Genomic DNA, 22,702 nt, shown 5'->3' with positions numbered 1-22,702 from the left:
GCAACTTGCAAAACTGTTGTGTGCAGTCACTCCTCATTAATGCAAGTACATTTTATTGTAACTGATAGTATGTACGTATAAGCACAGCTAGTAGTTTGGTCTGATGCTTTCTCTTTTACCCTTCTTCTTTCTTTATAGAATATATATGTAGAAAATATAGGTAGATAGTGTCCATATAATGGCTGCAGACACACTCTTGGGGCAGTGCTTGTGGTCCTGCTTGGTTACAGTCCTCACTAATTTTTTTATGCATTCCATTGGTATTCCACTGGAATTAATCTGGGAAAAATGTCGTGTAATGTTCAACTAAAGTCTGTCTATCTTGACACTGCAGATCTTGACAGGACAAGCTGACAGAAGACACCTTCATAGTGGTATTTATAGCAGTTTTTACCTTGCTAACGTCATGGTTGAGCTGAAGTCAATACAGGAATCATTAGTCAATAGAACACTGTGTGTACAAAGACCTGGGCTAATCTGATGGTGGCATTTTAGCATCTGTTTTAAGGTGATGCGTCTCCCTTTCTGAGTTTTTCATGGTCATTTCAGACTTGTTTTCTTCCAGACCAAAAGCATACATACATAGTTACTGTATGTTAAGTCCCTGTTAAATGGCTGGGATTCTCCACCAGTCAGTAAAACCATTTTACATTTTGGCTGAGATGTAAAACACATTCAAGAACCACAAGTAATTCCAGCTGCCAGCAAATAGCACTGCCTGGAAAATGGCTGAGTATCTGAGTATCCCCACAGATCAAAATTTTTACTTAATAGAACATAGAATATACAATTCCCACCATAGATTAAAAAAAAACTACCAGTGTGCTCAGTTCAACTATTTCTCTTCATCTGTGGACCAGTCTAGTGAACTATCTGGGACCCAGCAGCAGTAGGATGGATCAGTGAAGCTGACAATAGATGTTTTTTTAGTGAGTCATTACCTATGGGACAGGCAGTGCTCAATGGAAATTTAATTAACTACATGGCAGAAGCAGCATCCTTACCTAGGGTTTTGCAAACATACTCTATGTTTAGCATGAGCACCAATAAATTAAGAGAGGGAAAAACAGACCTTCTGGTTGTTACAAGATGTATTCAATGCTATTAGGAATGCATGGTGCTCATTTTCAATGTCAGCACAAAGTCGCAAAGGTTTCAACATTTAATTACCTCAAATGGTTAAAATGCTGACTGATGTAGAACTGATGAGCTGAAATCTGAGACTGCCATGGGTATTAAGGACAGGCCTGCATACAACAAGTGATACACTCAAAGACTTAATTAAAGGTAGACTGCACTAAACCTTTCAGCCGCATTCAAAAGCAGCACACCAGATCAAAGGCTTGCGCTAATTAGCACTGACACTGCTAATATAGCCTGTCTTTCACAGTTTCATCATGAATGTGTCCAAACAACTTTCCGGATAAGCACTCGAACGCTGCTTTTAATGATGTTCAAAGATGGGCCTGTTAGTCCCTTAAATGATCAGGTGTCTGTAGTCCAGGCCTAACTTCTACAACGTTTTGAAACATTACAGTCAAGCCAGAGCAGTGGAACCTAATGAATATAAAAAGACAAAGGAAAGTCATTACAGCATCACCTGCCAGTTCAGGTGAAGTTAGCAGCAAAATGGAAAAATCCCACTTAAACAGTATGATTAAAAGAAACAAGCCTTGGTCACAGTCACATTAACATCTCTAATTTGGTCAACAGTTCTGTCCTGTGTAAGTCTTCTCTCTTTCTTACCACCACTAACATAGGATTCCTCAGACTGATCTCTACATCTTTTTGTCCATGTATGTACAGTACTGCAACTACTCAAAAGCCAACAGCACGTGTGTGCACACAGAACACATGAAGCATTCGACTATGATTAAAGGCAACTGAGACTTTAGACTTGGCTTGAAAATCTAGTACTTTAAAGGGTAACTGATTTATTCCAACATGTTTATTTTTTATGTTTGTAATTTTGATGGTGGATTATATGGGTTGTAATCATTTTGTTCTCAAAGATGTTAAGGTGTGTTTCCACTGGAAAGTACAGCAGGGCCAAAGCCCTGAGAAGATTAACCGAATAGTTCCTAGACCTTTAGAAAGTATTACACCCCCAATCAGGAACCTTTTTGTCAGGTTAAAACTATGGCTTTGGTTCATCCTGTGCAAATGCAGGTGCAGGAACTAAATATTTTAAAAGGCTCCTGGTCCCCAGAAAAAAAGTTCCTGCAGTGGAAACAGGCCTATTGTGACTCTGGGATCATAGTAACATTGTTAGAACTAAATCTGATGAGAAACACAATCAGTCAGACAATGAGACAGGTTTTAGGTAAGGCAACGATGTATCCACATGATCAAGGTGTTCTTATTGAAAAGTGAAAGGAGCTAAAAGGTTCACGCTGTGAACGGAGAGTTTGTTAAGAATCTTACTGTTTGCATTTGTTTATTTCAGTCTGGTTAACTGAGAGGTTCATTCAGGCTCATAATGAGACTGGAGTGCATGAGCACAACACCAGACTTGTTTAAATCAGTAATGTGGGCAGTGAATCAGAGGTCTGGAACTAGGCTTTGTTTAAAACCAGTCTGAACATTTCACCGCTTGTGTTTCTCATCCTGCAGAATTCTTTTTTACTACATTCTTAGACTGAACAATATACTTGGTTTATACAAAAGAAATAGTGTCTGTTCACAAACATGGAAATGAAGCCAAGTTGTTATAAAGCAAAATAATCCTTAAATTAGCAGTGTCAAACACGGTCCAACCTCATATCTGTCCTTAGATCTCCTACAGTAAGTATATGCCAACAAATAAAATCTTCAAAGAAGTCAGACAGTAAGTGTATTGTGAAGTTTTGCTCTATATTCATAATAAAGGAAAAGAGTGCTGTGAGGCTCAAGCTAACTTAAAGCATAATACAGCACGGCAAAATGTTTTAGAGGACAATCAAAAAAAAAAAAGTTTTAATTAACAGTACAAACACAGACACACACACAAATATGTGTGCAGAAGTCATTTCGTATTCAGTCCGTGTTTGATGGGAAGTCTTCAGTAGTGTTTTATGGAAGCTGTGATATTGTTGCAGCAGCTGCATTAATCATATTGATCTATTTTGTCTGCTTTTACACAAATGCTGTATGTGTAAACATCATTAGGAGAAGCTTGGAATGTACAACTACAGCAAAACCCATATCAAGCTCCAGGCCTGCTCATTAATCAGTGAGAGACGGTTCGGACTTTGATCTCTAGATGACAGGAACACTGCGAAAAACATCAATTTTCAGGAGTCTGGGAATGTTGCTGGATTTTCTTTCATCGTACACCAGTTAAAGTGCTCAGAGTCACGTGTTTTAGTGCTTCAGATTTGCTCCGATTCGAGAGACAAAACACTTTAGTACCTACAATCACATCAGGATAGGCTTGCTGTAAACATCAGCTGTAGATATCAGAGTTGATTTCAGAACAGAGTGCATTATGTACAACAACCCATCAATGAATAAACTCTTGGCTGAGCAGTCTATACAAGGAATAATAAAACATGCTAATGAAGAATCAAAAGCTATTTTGTGGTGTAAGAAGGTTAAACATGACCATTAGATTATGTCTTTGTGATGGATGATGATTAATATACTTTGCATGTTAATATATCATCTTCCTAACAAATGGCATTATTTCATTTCCTGAGATGAAAGAATATCACTCTAAAATTCTTCCCTGAACATACATTAAACATAAAAACCCATCGTTCTCCAACTGATTAAAATTTAAACAACTCAGCACAGTGCAATTGTTTCACTCACTTTTTTTTCATAATTTTTGTCTTTGAGTGATTATTCCCTTTTAGTAACTGACAACATATAAATAGAAAAGGAAATCATTTTCCAAAGCTTGTGAACTTCTTGCTGTGTATGAGCAAACAACATCGTACGTTTCACATTAGCATACTAAAAGTGCACATTGTAAAGTTCTTTTAGTGCCTTTAAGAGTCATCACTGTGCCTCAGACAGCGGTGAATCTTGATCCTGCAGAAGTAGAGCTGCACATCATGCTGGTCACTAGCGATGATGATCCCCTCCCCTTCCAGAGCCTCTGCTCCAATGAGGCCCTGCTGGTGTAAGTTGAGGATGGAGTCTGCGATGATGCGGGCTGTTTTCTTCTGATATCCACCGGATGTCACCATAAGTATAGGAATGCCGCGTCGCATCGCAGCTCTAAACACGATCTCGTCTCTCTTTACAATCCCCTGGCAAAGAAGGGGAAACAGCTGTCAGTCTACCACATCTTCAGATAGCACCAGTCATGTCTGTGAAGCTGCAGGCTAACATATCTACTCTCCCCCGAGTCGAGAGGAGAAGCCAGGATGAGGCCCGATTGTCTCTCTGAAAGACACACATGCAAGGCGCTGGGAAGACACACACACACCACCGTTTGTCTGGGGATTGAGAGCATGAACAGCTTGTGTCAAAAATCTCATTTAATATGGAGCAATTTGTTGCACAGGGACAGACTGTGAACATTATTAGCCATGGCAGAACACATGTTCAACCAGAACATTAAATAAGAATTATTAAAGCTGCACTAACCAAGAGTTTTACTGAGGCCATTTTCCAGCCCCAAATCACCAATTCCCTCTGTGCTACACATCAGCGTACCATTCCCAGCAACAAATTGTGCAGATTGAATTTATTTGCTCTAATTATTCCGTGGGATTTGCAGGAAATCTCTGCAAACAGGAAGTAATAAATCCAAATAGTAATCTTTGGAACCAGCTGTCAATAAGCTCATAAATGAACTGCTCACGTGATATAACTTACTTCTACATTTGGACACATTTTCCGCCATCATAGCAGAGCAGATAAACATAGTCAACATGGGCCTTTAAGAAGATTTCATTCCAGCAGAAAAGGACGCAGTCGTATCTGAGGATGTTCTGCACTTTCACTCTTGAACAACTAACTAGTAAACGCATGGATTTGTTTAGGCTGGTGTCACTCCCCTGATGTAAAGTTTTGGAACCTTACTAACCAATGCAGTTTAACAGTCCTGCAATGAAGTGATCATTTCCAGTCCAGTTTTTGTTAATGATACCATTACTTTGGTTGCTATAGTATAAACTTTACTGTAACTAGAATTACAGCATTGCAGTTGTTTGCTTCTGCCAAACATGACCGACAATTTGGATGAAAAATGGATGTTTGGATGAAAAATGGATGTTTGTGCTAGATATTATTGTTATGTTATGAAATTCCCTCCAGGAATTTCTGAAATATAGCACTGTTGCAAACATGATGTCACAGTGACCTTAAACCACCAAAATCAAATCCATTCATCCTTTAGTACAAGTGGATGTTTTAGTCAAATTTGAAGAAAATCCCTCAAGATGTTCCTGAGCTTTTGTTTTCACAAGAATTGGGATGGACGGCCAACCTAAAAACAAATCCACACAAAGCTACAGCTGTCGCAAGTGGGGAGGCATAACAAGTAACCAAAGAAATCTGACACAGCGGGTACAGTACATGTGGCGATATGGAGAGTCCTCCGAGTGGGTCCCCATCCAAGATGTCTGTCCCTGCATTGTAGACAATGATGTCAGGTCGGACCTCATTTAGAGCCCCCTCAGAGTGGAGCTCTACTTTCTGAAGGTACTCAGAATCTTCAGTGCCCCAGTCTAGCTCTACCTTTCTTTTTATGGCTCCTAAAATACAGAAAAATGGAGATGGGAATTATCCATCTGGGATTTACACCACCAAGCCACAGAACATACAGTAGCTGCCATCAATAAAGCAGCCGTTATGAAACAGCAGTTATTATGTGCTCAATCCACAGGCTTCATATTGATTAACACATTTTTTTCATGCAACAACATTTCTTTCAACAGTGGTGGAGAGGAAGAGTTTCTGATAACTGAATTCTTAGACAATGTTCGAGTACGTGATTGAGCTTTTCTATCTATAGAATACTCAGATATGCATTAGTGAAGTAGAGCTGTAGTTAATTAGTTTGTACATTTTTAATAATGCAATTGAATAAAAAAGGTTAATTAAAGACCTTTATGTTTCAAAGTCCAGACTGAATTAAGCTGCAAAAGCAGAAAAGAATGTAAAAGCAAGTTAAACAGGGTTCTTGGTAGTTTTTCAAGTCTGGTCCTTAGTTTCTCATGAAGCGTTGAAATTAAAACAGCACCAAAAATGGTTGGCTGGTAAAGGAAATGTGTCATGGAGGAAAAAATTCAAACTGAATAAGGGAGTGGGGTTATTATCTTAAACACGCCAGAATGTACATTTATTTCACTTTCTTAAGGAGAGAGACAAAAAACAGTCTTAAGTTCATGTAACTGCACAGACGGAGATAGCTGAAGGATGAAGAGAATTTTAAAGGCAGTACTGTGACGTTTCGCAGTATTGTTACAACTGTGGTTAAATGCTGACATGTCTCTGACACCTCATCTTGAATGCACTGACAGGTTCATTTGTGCAAAAGCCATGATTATGTTGTTGCATGGACTGCTGCATAGCAGACTTCCTGTGGAGTGTTAATAGACTGAGTGGTGGTGTTGAGGGAAATCACCACATAATTAAAGTGGCACTGAGTGGCGTTTAGGGGATGGAAGTGGAGGAGGCAGCCCCTCCCCTCCACTCCACCAACAAGGCTACATGAGGGAATGAAGAACTTCTTTTGACGGCAGAATGCATCACATTTAAGTAAGTAAGCGAGAGCACAAGAACTGCAAATGCAGGTCCAAATGCTCACTAAATGACTATGATACTAAAGGTTAAAAACAACGATTCAGAAGAAGATTCATAGTTGTTTCACATACTTTTTGCATATCCGTCCCCAGGGTAGATGTAGCGGTTATACATGTCCATGATGAACACTCGCCTGTCATCCAAGAAGTCACGCTCGTGTCCATTTCCCTGTAACAGAGCAGAACAGCAACTTTCATCAGAATTGGTTCTGTCTCTGCTTCACCAACACTGAATCAAGTAATGGGTTTTTCCACTCTCGATAATGCCTCATTTAAGTCTCATACAAAGCATCATTTATATGCAATTCTTTGTGTAATACAGTCCACTACGTCACCCGACTGTGCCAATATCCACACAGGCATCAGTGCTGCCTGTGACTGTGCTGACTGATTAAATAGTCTTCTCATCTTGTAGTTGGCTTTAAATGTAAAAATAAATCACTTTTTTCATCCCCTCATTTGTCACCCAAAATGTCTGTCTGCTGTCAGGAGGAGATGAGGCATTGCGCCATGTTAAGTATTAGTGGATGAAAAGCAAGATGTATGGGACAAGTCAGGCAATTTGGTGTCCAATGAACATCTTCCCCAAGTGGCTGTACTCTATAATCTATTGTTTAATACTTTATGTAGAAAAAAAACAAAAAAAACAGCTTCCTAATGGTATTCTAATGTACGGCCTGGCTGATTCCACTATAGATTTGAAATGATATAATGCTGAGTTATTAAAGAAATAGCTGCACATTTGGGAAAGTCCTCACTTTCTTGCCAAGAGTTAAATCAGGTGATCAATACCAGCCTCATTGTTTGCACATTTAGGAAGCAAATTGGCTTGACTTGACAGAAAGACCAGAGACAGGGGCTAGCTTGAAAACTGCTAGCCTGGCTGGATGTTAGGAATTAGGGGAGGTCTCCCTGGTAAGGTTTCTGTCTGATGACCCTTCCGTTTGGATCATAGTTGCAGAGGAAATGCTGCACCAGTACTCCTGTGTCTGCCAAAGCTGACAGCAGGCCCCATCCACTGATGCACAATGTGGAGGTTTTGATCTGAAAGATTTTATCCGGTCTTCCATAGTTCCTTTAGAAACATTTTAGGCACTGGAATAATAAAGCAGTGGTTGATTTCATAACTTGACAGCCTCAGCTTTGTAGGCTTCAGTTTAGCTTCATGTTGTTTACAGTAACCCATGTTGCTGAGTGTCACCTCAGGGTTACACAGTAGACTCAGAGTATTCAGGCTGTGGAAATATCATCAGCTACTATTGCGCTGAAGCTTCATACCGGAAATCTAAATCAACATTGAAGTGAATGATCTGCTCTGCTCCAGACTATCAATGATCTTACATGCTGTCTGAACTCCTGCTGCCTCCACTCTTATTAGCCGTATTCTCTCCCACATATGGCACAGAGGCGTACAATAAAAGCTGCTTCACTGATATTTGCTAATGTCAGCCAAAAGCTTCTACTGCACACTTCAATCAGGCATTTCAATCAGTTCTTTAAAACGGCATTTTCCTCTACAAGTTTAAACATCTGCACTAAACAGGAGAACCATCTACAGTATGGCAACGTAATAAAACATCAATAAATGAATGATGGCTGGAGCATAAAAAAAAGAACACTGAACACAAGTGTTTTTGCAAAATGATGATGGGGCAGGTAATGAAGCTTTCGTCAAGCTTCCACAAACAACATAAACTTTATACAATGGTATTTTATTATCTATGTCAATTTGAACTTGTTCTAATTACTACTTATATCAACACTCTTAGTATCCCTTGGGGTAGTGTAGGTTCTCCAGAACTAATACAAAAATGTGATACTCCCACATTTAGTGTTTTGGTTGTAGAGAACACTTATGTGGTCAGTTAGGTTGAGATCTGGTGCTTGAAGGACAAAGACTGATATACGTTCACAATCATCAAATCATGCAGTAAGCATTTGTTCTCTCTTTGTTATGTTTCTCCACTCATCTATACTGATTATTTAATCTATATGCAAATAAAGTAAATGAAATATCAGCATTTTGATATAATTCAGCGTAATGCACCAACACTACCTCGGAATCTGCCAAAGACGTGAAGCAACACACAAACAAATGGAGGTTTTTCATACAGTCAAAGAGTGTATGATCCGTAGAAATGTATTTTACATCCTCAACGTATCTTTTCACACATATACAGCTCACATTGTATGAATATACAGCTCTTAGTAGAAATAGGAGTACGCCTTTACATCGAGGCTCCAGCCATCTTGTTATAAAAACGAACCTCTAACTGATCATTACTATGTTGTTGGACTGGGTGAAGATGTAACAGAACTGCCTGCTCCATAATGTCAGTTTAGGTGAGTGCAAAAACACTGGCATGTTTTATGTTTCACCCATGTTACAGGGTGTCAGGGCTGTAATTGATTTTACTGCACATAACCAATATTTTCTTTCTGCCCAGTTATCTGCTGAGAAGGCCACATTAGGCCAAACTCTGAGCCCTTCAAACTGATTTTCTCTTTTGTTCTTCATGAATTATTTATTCAGCAGCTGTATTGATCCCCTGCTGGTATCAATAGGTAAAGGTACATCATTACTGCTATTGAGCCATTGTTTAAAATAACTAAAGGGCTATTTTTGGCAGGTTCCTATTTGAGACATCATTAGTATTAGCACAGTTCTCAGGGCTAATGGTGCTGGATACAAGTAATTATGTTGAAAACACAAATTAGGATTAAAATATGAAAACTGGCTTCAAATATGTTGACTAATTGGTCTCTACAGCTGGGGTGAGCTCAGTCTACTAAAACCTACAGAAGTAGAAGAAGAAGTAGGGCATCGCCTCTGCACTGTTATGCATGTGTTCCTTGAAGGGTGAATCACTAAAGGAACGTGTTTGCTTTGCTGTGATGGTGAGCTAATGCTGCACATGTGACTTCTGTGTTCTCTTTGAAATGACACAAAGATTCAATTTCCTCTGTTGTCTGAGTGTGCAAATATATAAAGACAAAATCCAAGACTGGAACAAGCTTTTCACATGCAAAAATTCTGCATTATTTACTCTGGCTACAGATGAAAATGACTCTATTGCACTTGTTTTCATTCATCATTCTGAGAAGTGACCCCCATGCTCATTTCTCAGTGAACATGTGACAAGGGCACCTTTGGTGGCCATTCATAGGTTTTGGTGGGAAATGAAAGGGTTATTTTGTCATCAATGTCAGTTCCAATGCACACAGAGAGAGTTAACATTATTGGCTCACCTGATGAGCATCCAGATCGATGATGGTAGCCCTGGAGATGCCTTCCACTCTCTCAAACAAAAACTGAAAGATGAATCGGTAAATATTAGCTTTCTCTCTTATGATAACACATCAACAGTTTAGATTCTCACAACATGATCCCAAAGTAAAGCTTTTACTTTGAAGTCTTATATTTCTTATCAAAAATATTTTGCATTTAAATTGAAAAGAGCAGTTTGTACACACAATATGAATTTTGTTGAAAATACAGCACCTTAATGACAATCAAATGCCAAGAAGGCTTTATGTAATTTTGTATAAAGAACAAAAATAATATAGGGTGTAACCCCCATTTGAATTCAAAATATATATATTGTTTCGACTGATTCTAAAATCATATTCCTGTTAATAACTCCAAAGAAAAGTGTATTCAAGCTGCTTTTAACAATTCTTTCTGCCCACACATCAAAGTAACAATTCCCATCCATATGAAAAATCCCACTGTGCTTCTCTTCAGAAAGGAAGTGAAGAAATGTCGAACTTGTTTTTAGCTTTTGTTGTACAGTCAAAAGCCTGTTTTGTTCTAAACGTATGTATTAATATTAACGTATTAATGCTTTCCACATTCGTCTTTAAGATTATCTCAGCGCACTGTGCAGAATATGTCTTCACTCTAGACATCAAATCATTTCCACCAAGAATTACAGTACTGGTACCCAGTACACCAGTAACATCAACATGATTCATTTCTCAACTTTGATATGTAAAGCTACAAAATCAACACACCCAGGGTGTCAAATACAGATGCTGTGTCAAACCCATGTCTCCACAATCAGTATGTGTAGTCTGTATATTATATGTTGAGATGAGACCAGTAAAAGAAAGGGAGTCAAAAAAGGAGTCCACAGTTTGGTCTAAAAACACACTCCAAACTTCACCAATTTAAGGCCTTAGCAGATGATGTTAAAATCCCTATTAAAAAATGCAAACCTATCCTTTATTTCAACACTACCTACAGTATCATTAGCCATAATAGGCTACAAGTCATATCAGACAAGGTGAGGCTGTAGAAGCAAAACTCGTTTTGCTTGTAATAGGAACTAATAACAGTTTATGTTCTACTTCTCTTGTCATTTTAACCAAATAAAACCTTTGAGTCTAACGATTAGTGCGGTTTTTCTCATGTGAATGTTTCCCATGAGCTTCAGCTATGAACAACATCAGTCTTACCTTGATAGCCAGAGTGAGGTCTGCATAGGCACAGAAGCCCCCTCCCCTGTCGCTGGAGCAATGGTGGAAGCCTCCTCCTGGGAGACAGAAAATTCACTGCCTCAATGAAAGAGCCATTAGCAAAGCCGAGCAGGTCACTGTGCACCTGAGAAGTCTATTATTCAAAATGACCATAATTGGCCATTTAAAAAGGCTGTTATTGACTTTATTGCCGGTTATAAAAATGTCTACTGATCCCATGTGGTACAACAATGGGTGTATTGACACCAGAATGGCACTGTTCAATTGCTAGTTAAATGCAGTAAAGAGCAGCAATGTACGGAGAGGACACGTGTGAAAAAATGTCTTTTCTTAAATTAGGATAATAACAGTTCATTTAGATAAGGGGTTATAGTCCCCTCTGCCCTACTATGGCCATGTTCATTAGACTATACTGTAGAGTAGAATATTAATAATGGCCAGTAAGGCAATGGGTGAAATATGATTATCATTTATTGCCTGGCTTCCAAAAAGAGTCTTTTATAAAGCCTCTTTGTCCTCTGTGTTGAGTCATGCAATATGTAGATGTCAGGTTCATCTAGGTTCAGCCTTTATATCTTTATTAAAATCATGTTTATTGATGCAGAACAATCTTACCTCCTGATTCATCAACAGGAAAGTGTGAAGTAGCTGAGTCAGCAGGAGTTACAAAGTAAAAATCTGAATCGGCTGTTTTTGTTCCCTGCTCGGCACAAACCACGAGGGAGAAAAACCCCGGCTTTTGAGCCAAAGACCTCCTTCTCAATCAGCCGGGCCACTGATGGCAGCGAGTGAAAAAGGAAGCATGGCAATAATCCTGTCCAAGCAAAGATGCTATCGACATGAATGTAAAACATATTTTACTACTAATAGCGTACAAGCTTCCAAGAAAAGGATAAACCACCAAGACTTACTAAAATAATCTATATGCACAAGGATGCCTTTGTACAGATGGAAACTGACACTATTATCTTCTGTATATCAAGTCTACTCAGATAATCGGTGCACATGCAGACAGGTGGTCATTTTCACAAGATAAGGATGCCATGTTCTGATTGAGAAGATCTAAAAGTGTTAAGTCTGCAGCTGAGTATTAAGGTGGACATACAGGCTGTATCAGCATGACAGCACAGATAGGAGCTTCAGATATTTGCGCTCTTGCTTTAAGACTGAGGGGTTCATGCTGATACTGTATCATTTATTAAAAACATGTTGAAAGTCTCTTTTGAGGAAAAGTGCTGCTTTTTCACTTCTCCACCCAAAGTTGGTCCTGCCAGATTGCTTGTTTCAGTGTTCTTCGTGGGTTTCCTCGAAGCACAATTAATGTTATGTTGTTGTTGGGCACTGTTTAGACAACTCGTAGACAGGCCAGATTAGGGGAAGACCATATTCCACTGTAAATTCTTGAAAACTCTTGAAATGGAGCATGTTGTGTTAATATTTAATCAAAAGCACAGTATTTGCTGACATTTATGAAATGTTTTTTTTTTTTGCACTGCTTATTTAAAATGTGTTGCATCACACAAACTAGTATCTACTAGTAATAGTGTATTGAGATTAGCTCTGCAAACTCTGGTCCCAAAAGAGCTGAATCTTGCCCTGAATATGATTTTGGCTACACACATGAATCTTCGCTACGATATGCTGCATTGTCCGGGCTTGTTATCTTTCCTTGCTTGGCTTTCACCTAAATCATAAACCTTGTTCTCCAGTTCATACAATTCATTTGTGTACAAATCCAATAGTGATTTGTTCCAACCAAAGTGATAAAGGGGTGGTTGCAATGACAATGTTTCTGAATGTTACAATATTAAAAGCCATCTGTACTGTAATAATAGCTGAGAAAAGGCATTTATAATAATTCTTATTAGTATGCACAACTGTATTGTTTATTCAAATTGAATAAAAACATTAAAATATACAAATATACAAATGTACAATAGCACAAATGATCAAAGTCGTCTGCTTCTAGTTTTTTTATCCCTCACTGTTGCGACTCTTCCATCTCTAGGGCTCTGAACAGGACTATGTTGTGACGATTAGGACAAATGAACAAAAGTTTTAAATCCAAAATGCAGGAAAATGCATTTCTAAAAACAAAAAATCATCTTTAAGGATATGATATTTTAACAAACACAATTATGAGTACAGTATAAATATAAAAGTAATTGTTTTATTACATTCATCATTTTATAAAAGAGAAAGCTGTTTTTATTTGACATGCTCACAGTTCTGGTTGCTAGGTGATCAAGGCTTCTCTGTTGATGTTTACTTTTAGAGCGGTGTTATTTCTTTCTTTCATTTTATAAAATGTTATCTAAAACTTCTTGTGATGCAACTCTGTGTAGAAGGAAATGCAGATGGTACTGGTTCCATCTTTGGAATCGGAAATTCTGGGGCAAATCAAAAGTAAACAAACATTAGTTACAGATCGGTTCAATACAGCACATCTTCATCATAGTGAGAGAGTAAAATTGAATCCACCAAAAAAAAATGGAGAGAGGTGGGCCTGACGAGCAGCGCTATTTGCGCCCCTACAAAATAGTCAAGCTGCTGATGCAATCCGAGACTCGGAAGGAGGAACTTGCTTCACAAGTAAAGGAGTTGAATGGTCAGCTCCAAAGTGCCAACACACACTGTGCCGACCAGGAGGAAAAGGTCAAAGAGCTCACTGCCAAGCTGGAGGAGCAGAGCAAAGAAACAGAGTCTCTCCGTCATCAAATGGAGGAAATCGTTTTGGCTCTGATGAGTTCAAGGAGAGAGTGTGATACACTTCAACAAAGAATGAAGCATTTTAATGGCATCATCATACAAGAGGCAGCTGTGAGACAACATAACCAAAGTATGAAGAATGAGCTTTATCACCAACTGAGCAGAGTCACAAAACAGTTGGACGAGGAGAGGAGTTTGAAGAACAAGTTTATAGCTGCGGAGAGGAAAGCACAGAAAGAGGTAGAGCGGCTGCAAGAACTAAGCACAGTGAAGCCTGGTCAAGATGAATTAGAGAAACAAATCAAGGAGTTAGTGAAAGAAGTGGAAGAGTTGAAAGCTGAATGCAAGGTGGGAAAAGAAAAGAACGCAGAGCTTCTCCGAGAACTTGAGGAAATTAAAGTTCATGAGCAGAGCCTGTTAGCAGATCTGGACCTGGTCAGTAAGCTGAAGACCATCAGGCACCAACTGCAACACATGCTGGGACAGACTCAAACCCTCCAGAGAGTTGCCTCAGAGTTAAAGCTGTCATTTACCACAGAACTGGGGGATCTCAAATCACAAATCAAAACGACAGCTTCAACCAACCCTGCACTCGCAGTAAAGATCGAAGTTGAGGATAAAGACATTCAGGACTTTGGGCAGGAAACTACCAAGCTGAAGGTGGATGTTTTGAAGCAGGAAAATGCATCTGTCCCTAATTCACAGGTCAGTGATTTCCTGGAAGAGGTCTCTGTCCCAGAGGAAAATCTCCCAACATCAAAAAAGAAGCGTACCAAGTGGGAAAGATTGTTCTGCTACATGGAACCGAGAAAGAAAAAGAAGAATCGAGATTTACAAGCAACCAACTCTAACGTGAAATGCTAATAAAAAATGTTTGAAAATTTGAAATTCTGCTTGTCGGGTTTTAGTCCTGTATGAAACTGATACCAGAAGTGGTTTAACAGCAAACTTCTTCCTGATCTCTTTATATTGTACAATACTTTACAAGAACAGTTTTGGTTATTATGAGATTTCTGTCTCTCTGTGTATTTTACACACAGGTTTAAAGTGAATGGGGTTCAGTTGGAAAAACGTACTTCCATACAGCCATCACAATCCGATGAGAACTAGTGAATTCCCTGTTATAGTCAGTCCAACCTGATTAAGTCACACCTGTACTGTCTCTTGATCAAACAGATTTAAACTTTTAATTTTACACTGTATTGTATAGAAGTTCAATTAAATTAAATGTTACAATAACTAAATGTATCTTATTTAACAGATTATTAGTTATAGAGGATCTGAAACCAAGTAGGCTGGAGACACTCAGTGTGTATATGTAAGTTCACTTCATTTAAAATGGCTGGTCTAAATTAAACTCCTTTAGGAACTTAAACATTGCTGACATCTGTTCATGCTGAATCAGAAAGTGCATGATTTCTATTTGGACACTGCACTGTGACCATTGAGCAAAGAATGTAACAGTACAAAGGATTTTCTGTTTGCGCGAGTAGCAGATCTGAGATGCTGTGTTTTCTTGATGTGACAGGTCACCATACTTCTGCTAACTTGACAGTGGAGCTAAAGATAGTTGCTTTAGACAAATTAAACTGACAGATGCTGTCCTCACTAGCAGTGGTTAGCAGGTGTCACAGATGGTCACGATGGAAACACAGGTCTTAGTTCAGAGTTTGCCTGGGGTTGTGAGTTGTTAGGCTTCAAATAAGTCAGTCTTCATGATGTCATCCTTTAAGAAACTGTCTAACACTAGAAACAAAGGCAGACCAATATAAAATCTGTTTGGAGAACTGACCTCTGATTTTCTGTTAAAGATTCCTTCAAAGTTAAAAACAACTTTAGTTTGAAGGTGTGGTTAAACAACTCCTGAGTGTAAAGATAAAACGTGGAGTGATTTTTTGCTTTCCTTAATTTCAAATCTTCACAACAGATGTCAGAAAACTCACTTACCTACATTTATGGCCCATCCTCTGTCAACAGCCAGTTTTCCTGCCTGTAGGACACATCACATTTTAGTTCAACATTTAATATCAGCATAGAAAGCTATGTATGAAGCATTTGACCTTTTCTGGGAGATACAGAATTTCAATTTGTAGTATGGCCTTTATAAAATAAAAAATAAATAATATTATGTGTATTACCACAGTTAAAATAATACTTTAACGCTGTATTTACGTACAGTGACAAGTAAAGTATGTGAAACCTTGATTCAATGCAATTACTAGGTCATAAAATGTGATCTGGTCTTCATTTAAGTAAGAAATATGTGTTTAAACTAATCAGAAACCAATCTTCTGTGTCTTGACTGAACGAAGCCTGTATTCACCTTCTCTGGCAGGTGTAACTTCAGCTCAGTCCTGCACAACATGCAGGCCTAGAGGCATCAAAAGACGCCGTCTACACAGTACTTCACCACTGAGAGGGGGTTGTCATGCTGCTGTGGCTCAACAGGACACTAAAACCAATGTGTTGTGTTAATTACATGCTGATTGTGTCGGCCTCTCTCATGGTGTCCTGCCATGGACTCATGAACAGAGGTGTTAAACAGCTCTTTTCATCATGATAGTGTTTTTATTATTTGTGAGCCATAGTTTACATTAGCAGATGAAGACCTGACATATATACATTACATTACATTATACATATATGGAGTGTATTCCAAAAGGTTCACCTACTTTTTCTTGCCACTCTGGGTGTTTCTGTTCATCAGCTATAGGTTAAAATACCAGATTGTAATCACACGTTTTACAGATAGACAAAAAGACTATCACTGCCGTGTCTGCAAGATAAGTACTACTTTTCCCTGAGGGAATTCTCATACAGCTCCACTATATGTGAGACTACACATAAAAACAGCTTTACTGGGAATAGAGACAGGTGCATTGTTTGTCTCACATGTTGATCATTCTAATCCTGCTGTGCGTGGCTACGCATGAGGAAGGGTTCATTTAAGGCTGGTCCCTCCATTCTGTTCAGAGTGAAACCACTGAAGGCTTCTTTAATATAGTTCACACATAAACTGTGAATTTCACTGAAACCATTAATAATGTTTCAGCAACTGGTGTAGCTGGTTTTACAACATCGTTGAAAATGTAGTTACAAAACATTCAAACCACCAGGGTCGTTCTCAAGGGCTGATGCACAAAATGTAATAAGATAAATGATTAACAACTGAAACATGCCAGCAACATGGAAGACAGCTGTTCCTCTCAAAGGCAGGTCAATATTTCTCTCACAAATGAAAAAGGTGCACTTCTCTGCCATGTATGAATCTGAGTCTGAAGCTCATCGTACAGTACGCCTGAGGGGAGGAAATACAAGCTGTAGCGTTTGGGTGTAAATGCCAATATGGCTCTCGGATGGATGAGTAATAAGATACATTAGCTTGTATGCACACACTCTGGCGCTCTGTCTGGAGGAAAGGGAAATTTTACTATAGCCCTCTAATTTCATCTGCACGACTCCATGAACCATCAGTTCCAGAATGCATCTTGATGAGTGAAAAGACCTTTGGCATGATGCTAGCTTTTGTAATTATATCAAGTATATGTGCTGGGAGACATACAGTGAGCCTTATTTGCATAACGCTAATCAGTGTGTGCACATTCAAGTCTGCAGCCATGCATACATGGCATTAGCTTCCACTCTTCTTCTTCCACTGGTTTTCTTTTTACACCAAGCCTTTTCATTCAGTTATCCCACCTTGCAAGCTTTTCTACCACAGCTGAACAAATGATACTTGCATTTGTCTTCTTCTCCTTTCCTCAAACATAATTTCCTTAGAAGGTGCTGTGCCCCATCGCAGGTGTTCACTTCACATTAGCCCTCAGGCCATCTTCTCTTCGGTATGGACTTAACAACTAGGCTGTTCTGAAATATTCATACCTCCTTGCTACAACATTTGCATACACACACAAGCCCTATGATTTGCATGACAATCACATGACTACTGTATGCAATCAACAAAACCTTGACTTGTTTTTAAAGGTTGAAAAATGTTACAATAACCAATGTAACTGTCTCCCATGCTGTATTTAGTAATAAATGTCATGTCTCGATAAAAGTAACATAAAAATTGTACCTGCTTTTTGTTCACTTACAGCAATGTATGGTGGGCAAGCGCCCCGCAGATTTACATTCTGCGGAGCTCAACAGCGATTCATGTGCCAGACTGATGCAGATTTACAGTGGTGCACCATACCTGGCCTGATCTGCATAGAACAGTCACAGTGCTCTGCAGGGCAGAACTATATGTTTTCAATACTACAGTCTTTAAACCTTTATGCTGCAATATTACTACAACATTTCTGTTGCATTAGGAATAAAGACTAACATTTCATTAACATCACAGCCTTCTTATTGAAAATAGTCATTAAACGGAGTAGTAAAGGAGGGTGATGAAATATGAGCTAATTTAATTAGTGGAATAATAGGACCATGGCAAAATATGCAAATAGTATCAACTCAAACAATGAACACACATGAGGAGGTACATTTGGTACTCTACCTACCATTATTGTTCCTCCTGTCTGGGTTCGCAAAGGCTTCAACACTTTCCGCTGTACCAGGAAATTAGGCAGAAACAGGAGGGGTGGGATTTCGGTGATTGTGGCCACCACTACAGACCACTAAAAAGATAACAGACACAATCAGACACCGTTAAGATCTGTTTTTTTCTGTGCTACAACTATATACAGAAACCTATGGGTCTAAGTCACTAGATTGACCTCAGGCACATAAAAAGCACAGAAAGCCAAACAGGAGGTAGAAAAGTAGTGCGGCCACCAGGATTTTAAGATAATGTAGTAAAAAACTGACAAAATAAATACAAAAGAATACAGCAACCACTGTATTCAGGCTTGAGCCTTGACTCTCATATGAAAACACAACCACTATTAAAAAATAATACTAATTCACAGCAGAGTACTGAGGTACCTCTCTTATGCCCTCCAAGATGTGGTTCTGCATGCAGTAAAGGGGAAAGAGAATAAATAAATAAAGTCTGTGAACATGATAGAATTACTGTTATCATCTTTACTTGTCCTACTGCAGACACACTGTGAGGTTTACAGCCATATCTCAGAGTTTATATATCACTAACTATGAGACATGGTAACACACAGCTGAGCTGAGCTGCATTAAGGGAAACTAATGTTGATCCTAATCAACTCCTGGGGCTGGCAAATTAAAAGCACCAAAACCTCCTATTGACTCAAATGAGTCAGGGAGGTGCTTCTGAATATACTTGACATGACTGATTTGAATGCGGACTAATTCCCCTATAGGAGAATCCACTGCATTCTGATGAGCGCTGCCTGCACTCCTATGCCACCTCCTGCATTATAATATGAGGTAGAGAAAATGTAACGCAAAGAAGGCAAAATCCCAAGCAACAAACTGTGGTTTAAATCACTGTAATACTATTAAACTATCATAAAACATACAGTTCTCTTTTTATGCAAGTAGAGTTCAATTTAAATCCAGCTGCTCTGCTCTTCTGTGCTTCTGAGTGATGAGTGTGATGCACAGAAGAGAGACAGAGGAAGACGATGTAAAGAAATAAAGCGCTGCAGTGAACACGCTGTGCTGTCATACTGAGAGATGCACTAAGGTTTGGCAGTGTTGAGGGTTTAACAAAGCTACCTTTAATCTGTTGAGGTAACGTTTGGTGTGCACCACCAGGAGATCCTCTTCAGTAGCTTCAAGGGCTTCCACGATGTTCCCATCGGTGATGAACTGCTCCTCTGAGAAAAGACATCGTGTGATTGGAATCAAAGGTGTCAAACAGGTATGAGATTAATAATAGGATGCTGCTTTTACATGTAAGACTCTGGCACCATTTCTGTAAATTAAACATTTTTACTAAAGTTAAAGTGTTATTTTTCACAGTACTAATGCTGAAGTTAAAGAAAGCTAATAGTATGTGTATATCATTTTAGGTACACCTAGCTATTGTTGAAACTTACCAAACATTTTGGTTTAAATGTCATATCAGAATCAATGGCAATGACCTAGAACCAAACTTTAACATGACATCAGAGAAATGCAATATAAGCATTTAGACCAATGTGGTGAAGAATTTGAGCTTTTATCATGCTTTAAAGTAGTGTGTGCCACTTAATTGCTTTTTCTTGAGGGAGAAAAAGGAGCTATAGTGTAAGACGTAACTCTAACATAAGGGATTTCCAGCATTATTAACAATAAACAGTAGTTTTGCCTGTTTTGCTACAGCCATTTATTGTGGCATTTAGTTATTTCATTACTTCATGATATCATTCTGAACTAAACAGCACTATGAAGTTTTAAAAATGGAGAATGTGAACACTGCCCTCAGTGGCTCATGCATCTCCAGAGCTGGACTTGTCCTGGACAAACTGTTCCTGGTAGCTGGTGTAGTGAGTTTCTACTGAGCTTAAAGGGCTGAGTAAATACTGCAATATAATGATATGATGGTCATAATAATAATTATTATATCAATCATGGCAGTATCAACCTATCCAACCTAACTACTCCCACGCTGACAACTCATTACATCAAACTGTATGATTAGTGGTGATTAATGTTTAAGAAGCAGCTGGAGTAGGTTAAACTCAGCAAACACGACGTGCTCCATAGATACAGCTTATTTATGAAGATTAAACTGATACACAAGGTACGGTTATAACACTTTGCTATTACTATAGGAAGATATATGAGGATTCCAATCTCTTCTACATTGTTGGAACATAGAAAGGTTCACCTGCTCCTGTCTGCCTTGTGTGTAACGTAACATAGTGCTGAATACAATCTATTACAAAACAATCTCCACTGTATGATTTTACTAAACATGTTGTTAAAACTGCTACATCATCTACTTTTTCTCCAATTAGAGAGCGGGTAAATTTAGAAGTTCCAAGGTTTGCCTCTGTCAGCACTGGCTTAGTTCTGTATTTGCAGTTTTAACTTCTGAAGGTTTTGTGAATTCATTAAGCTGTGTATGGCACTTTCTATAGCAAAGACAATCTATGGTGCAAGTTGACACCGTCTTTATGTGAAGTTGTGCCAATAAGCCAGCAAACATTTTCCCTTGGCTTTGAAACTCACACCGGGCGTCCTGTACTGTACCTGCACAGACTCCCACCGGGCATTTTCCCTAATTATCTGTGCATTTCCCCTCTCCAGCTACGACACCTCTACCTCTCTTTGCCTCTGATCCACTCTGAGTGACTCCTTACGTGTCATCTCGGGGACACGTCCTCCCCCATCTGCCTCTCGGCTTCTCATTCTCTTTACCTTTCAGAAAGCCAATGACTTTCCCCCACTTCCCCGCATCAAACGGATGGAGCTTTTCAAGGCCCATGAAGGTGATGTTGTAGTCTGGGTGGTACACGATGGGCAGACATGTTCGAGGGATGCTGATGTACAATCCAGTGTGGTGAGAGCTGAAAGAAAACAAACTTCAGACAGGTGCTCGTGCAGCACTGCTGCACTCCATTTGCATGAAGTGATTCCCCCTGCGGCTCACTCACAGTCGTGCTGTTTGTTTGTGTTGCTCACCTACTTTTCCCTTCATTATCTTCTTTGGAAGACATGATCCTCAAGCATTGCCACGTTCATCTGGAGCAAAAACAATCAGCTGTCAGCAGTGAATATTCAGAACGTCAATGAGTATGATTAAGTTAGATAAGAACGATAGAAAAGGTTTTAATTTAGCAACTTAGCGCACAGGTAACAGTGATGAACTACACGCATGCGCAGTGACCTGTGTCTATTTCCAAAGACGCCACTGCACAAGGAAGCGTTTGAGCGTCCAGACCTCAGTTTTACCGTTTAACCTCTCACGGCTCACTAGTGAACAGGCGCTTTACCGTTTAACCTCTCACGGCTCACTAGTGAACAGGCGTTTTACCGTTTAACCTCTCACGGCTCACTAGTGAACAGGCTTTTTACCGTTTAACCTCTCACGGCTCACTAGTGAACAGGCGTTTTACCGTTTAACCTCTCACGGCTCACTAGTGAACAGGCTTCTTACCGTTTAACCTCTCACGGCTCACTAGTGAACAGGCGCTTTACCGTTTAACCTCTCACGGCTCACTAGTGAACAGGCTTCTTACCTTTACTCACTGTACGTGACAGGACAAACACGTTTCACAAGCCGCAGTATGAGAAACTAGCAACGTGAACTCACCTGCTGCACTATGTGGAATAACGCAGGTTACGGAAGCGCTGCTGGAAATAAACGAGTGAGCGCAGGCCGCCCGGCGATAACAGAGATCAGTTATCAGTCATTACTATCAGTTATCAGTCATTACTATCAGTTATCAGTCATTACTATCAGTTATCAGTCATTACTATCAGTTATCAGTCATTACTATCAGTTATCAGTCATTACTATCAGTTATCAGTCATTACTATCAGTTATCAGTCATTACTATCAGTTATCAGTCGGCGGGCAGCAACAGAACATGTCTTTTGTCTCCACTGTCCTCCACTGGAACCACATCCTGCTCCACCGCTCCGTAAAACACGCTCCGTCACTTACGCTCGTGGCGTAAAGTCAGATTTAAAGCGGAAGCGACGTGTTTGAACAACAACAACTTTCACTTTCTCTTTTCTCCACAAAGACTCTTTAACACTCTCCAAACTATCCTGTACACGATCTACCAGGAAAAAGCTTACTTTCCTGTTCAATGTACATTTAGTTGTAGGCTACTTGTTTGTTATTCCCTCATTTTGTTAGAAAGCATATAAGGATTTAGTTAAATGTACTGATTTCATCTCATGCAATTATAAATTAGAGA

The 22,702-nt window shown here is 39.2% G+C and overlaps 1 protein-coding gene across 3 annotated transcripts; it reads right to left on the bottom strand.

Moving 5' to 3' along the window:
• Nucleotides 1-1,897: 1,897 nt before the first annotated feature.
• On the bottom strand, nt 1,898-22,442 carry hdac11 (histone deacetylase 11). 3 transcript variants are annotated; one of them, XM_026344627.1, is made up of 11 exons: nt 22,090-22,442; nt 21,459-21,518; nt 21,195-21,343; nt 19,566-19,666; nt 18,434-18,550; nt 15,873-15,915; nt 11,196-11,272; nt 9,987-10,049; nt 6,810-6,906; nt 5,509-5,687; nt 1,898-4,235 (listed from the first exon to the last, which is right to left on the bottom strand). In XM_026344627.1, exons 2-11 carry the CDS (start codon nt 21,491-21,493, stop codon nt 3,972-3,974), a joined length of 1,125 nt encoding a protein of 374 aa, XP_026200412.1. In that variant the 5' UTR covers nt 21,494-21,518; nt 22,090-22,442; the 3' UTR covers nt 1,898-3,971. The 3 variants fall into 3 exon arrangements, with proteins under 3 accessions (XP_026200412.1, XP_026200414.1, XP_026200413.1); XM_026344629.1 differs by having other exon boundaries at nt 21,463-21,518; XM_026344628.1 differs by lacking the exon at nt 22,090-22,442 and adding an exon at nt 21,729-21,993.
• Between the last annotated feature and the right edge of the window lie 260 nt (nt 22,443-22,702).

Source organism: Anabas testudineus, chromosome 5 (assembly GCF_900324465.2).
Source record: "Anabas testudineus chromosome 5, fAnaTes1.2, whole genome shotgun sequence".
NCBI lineage: Eukaryota > Metazoa > Chordata > Actinopteri > Anabantiformes > Anabantidae > Anabas > Anabas testudineus.
The sequence above is the reverse complement of the archived record's forward strand: the minus strand, read 5'-3'. Positions and strand labels throughout refer to the sequence as shown.

What these genes read in the sequence shown, in the direction of transcription:
- hdac11 (XM_026344627.1), bottom strand. Translation starts at nt 21,493, where the DNA reads ATGTCTTCCAAAGAAGATAATGAAGGGAAAAGTAG. An exon ending in AGTCATTGGCTTTCTGAAAG is followed by an intron (nt 19,667 to 21,194) that starts GTAAAGAGAATG and finishes GTCTTTTCTCAG; the next exon opens with AGGAGCAGTTCATCACCGAT. An exon ending in GTTACCTCAACAGATTAAAG is followed by an intron (nt 18,551 to 19,565) that starts GTAGCTTTGTTA and finishes TTATCTTTTTAG; the next exon opens with TGGTCTGTAGTGGTGGCCAC.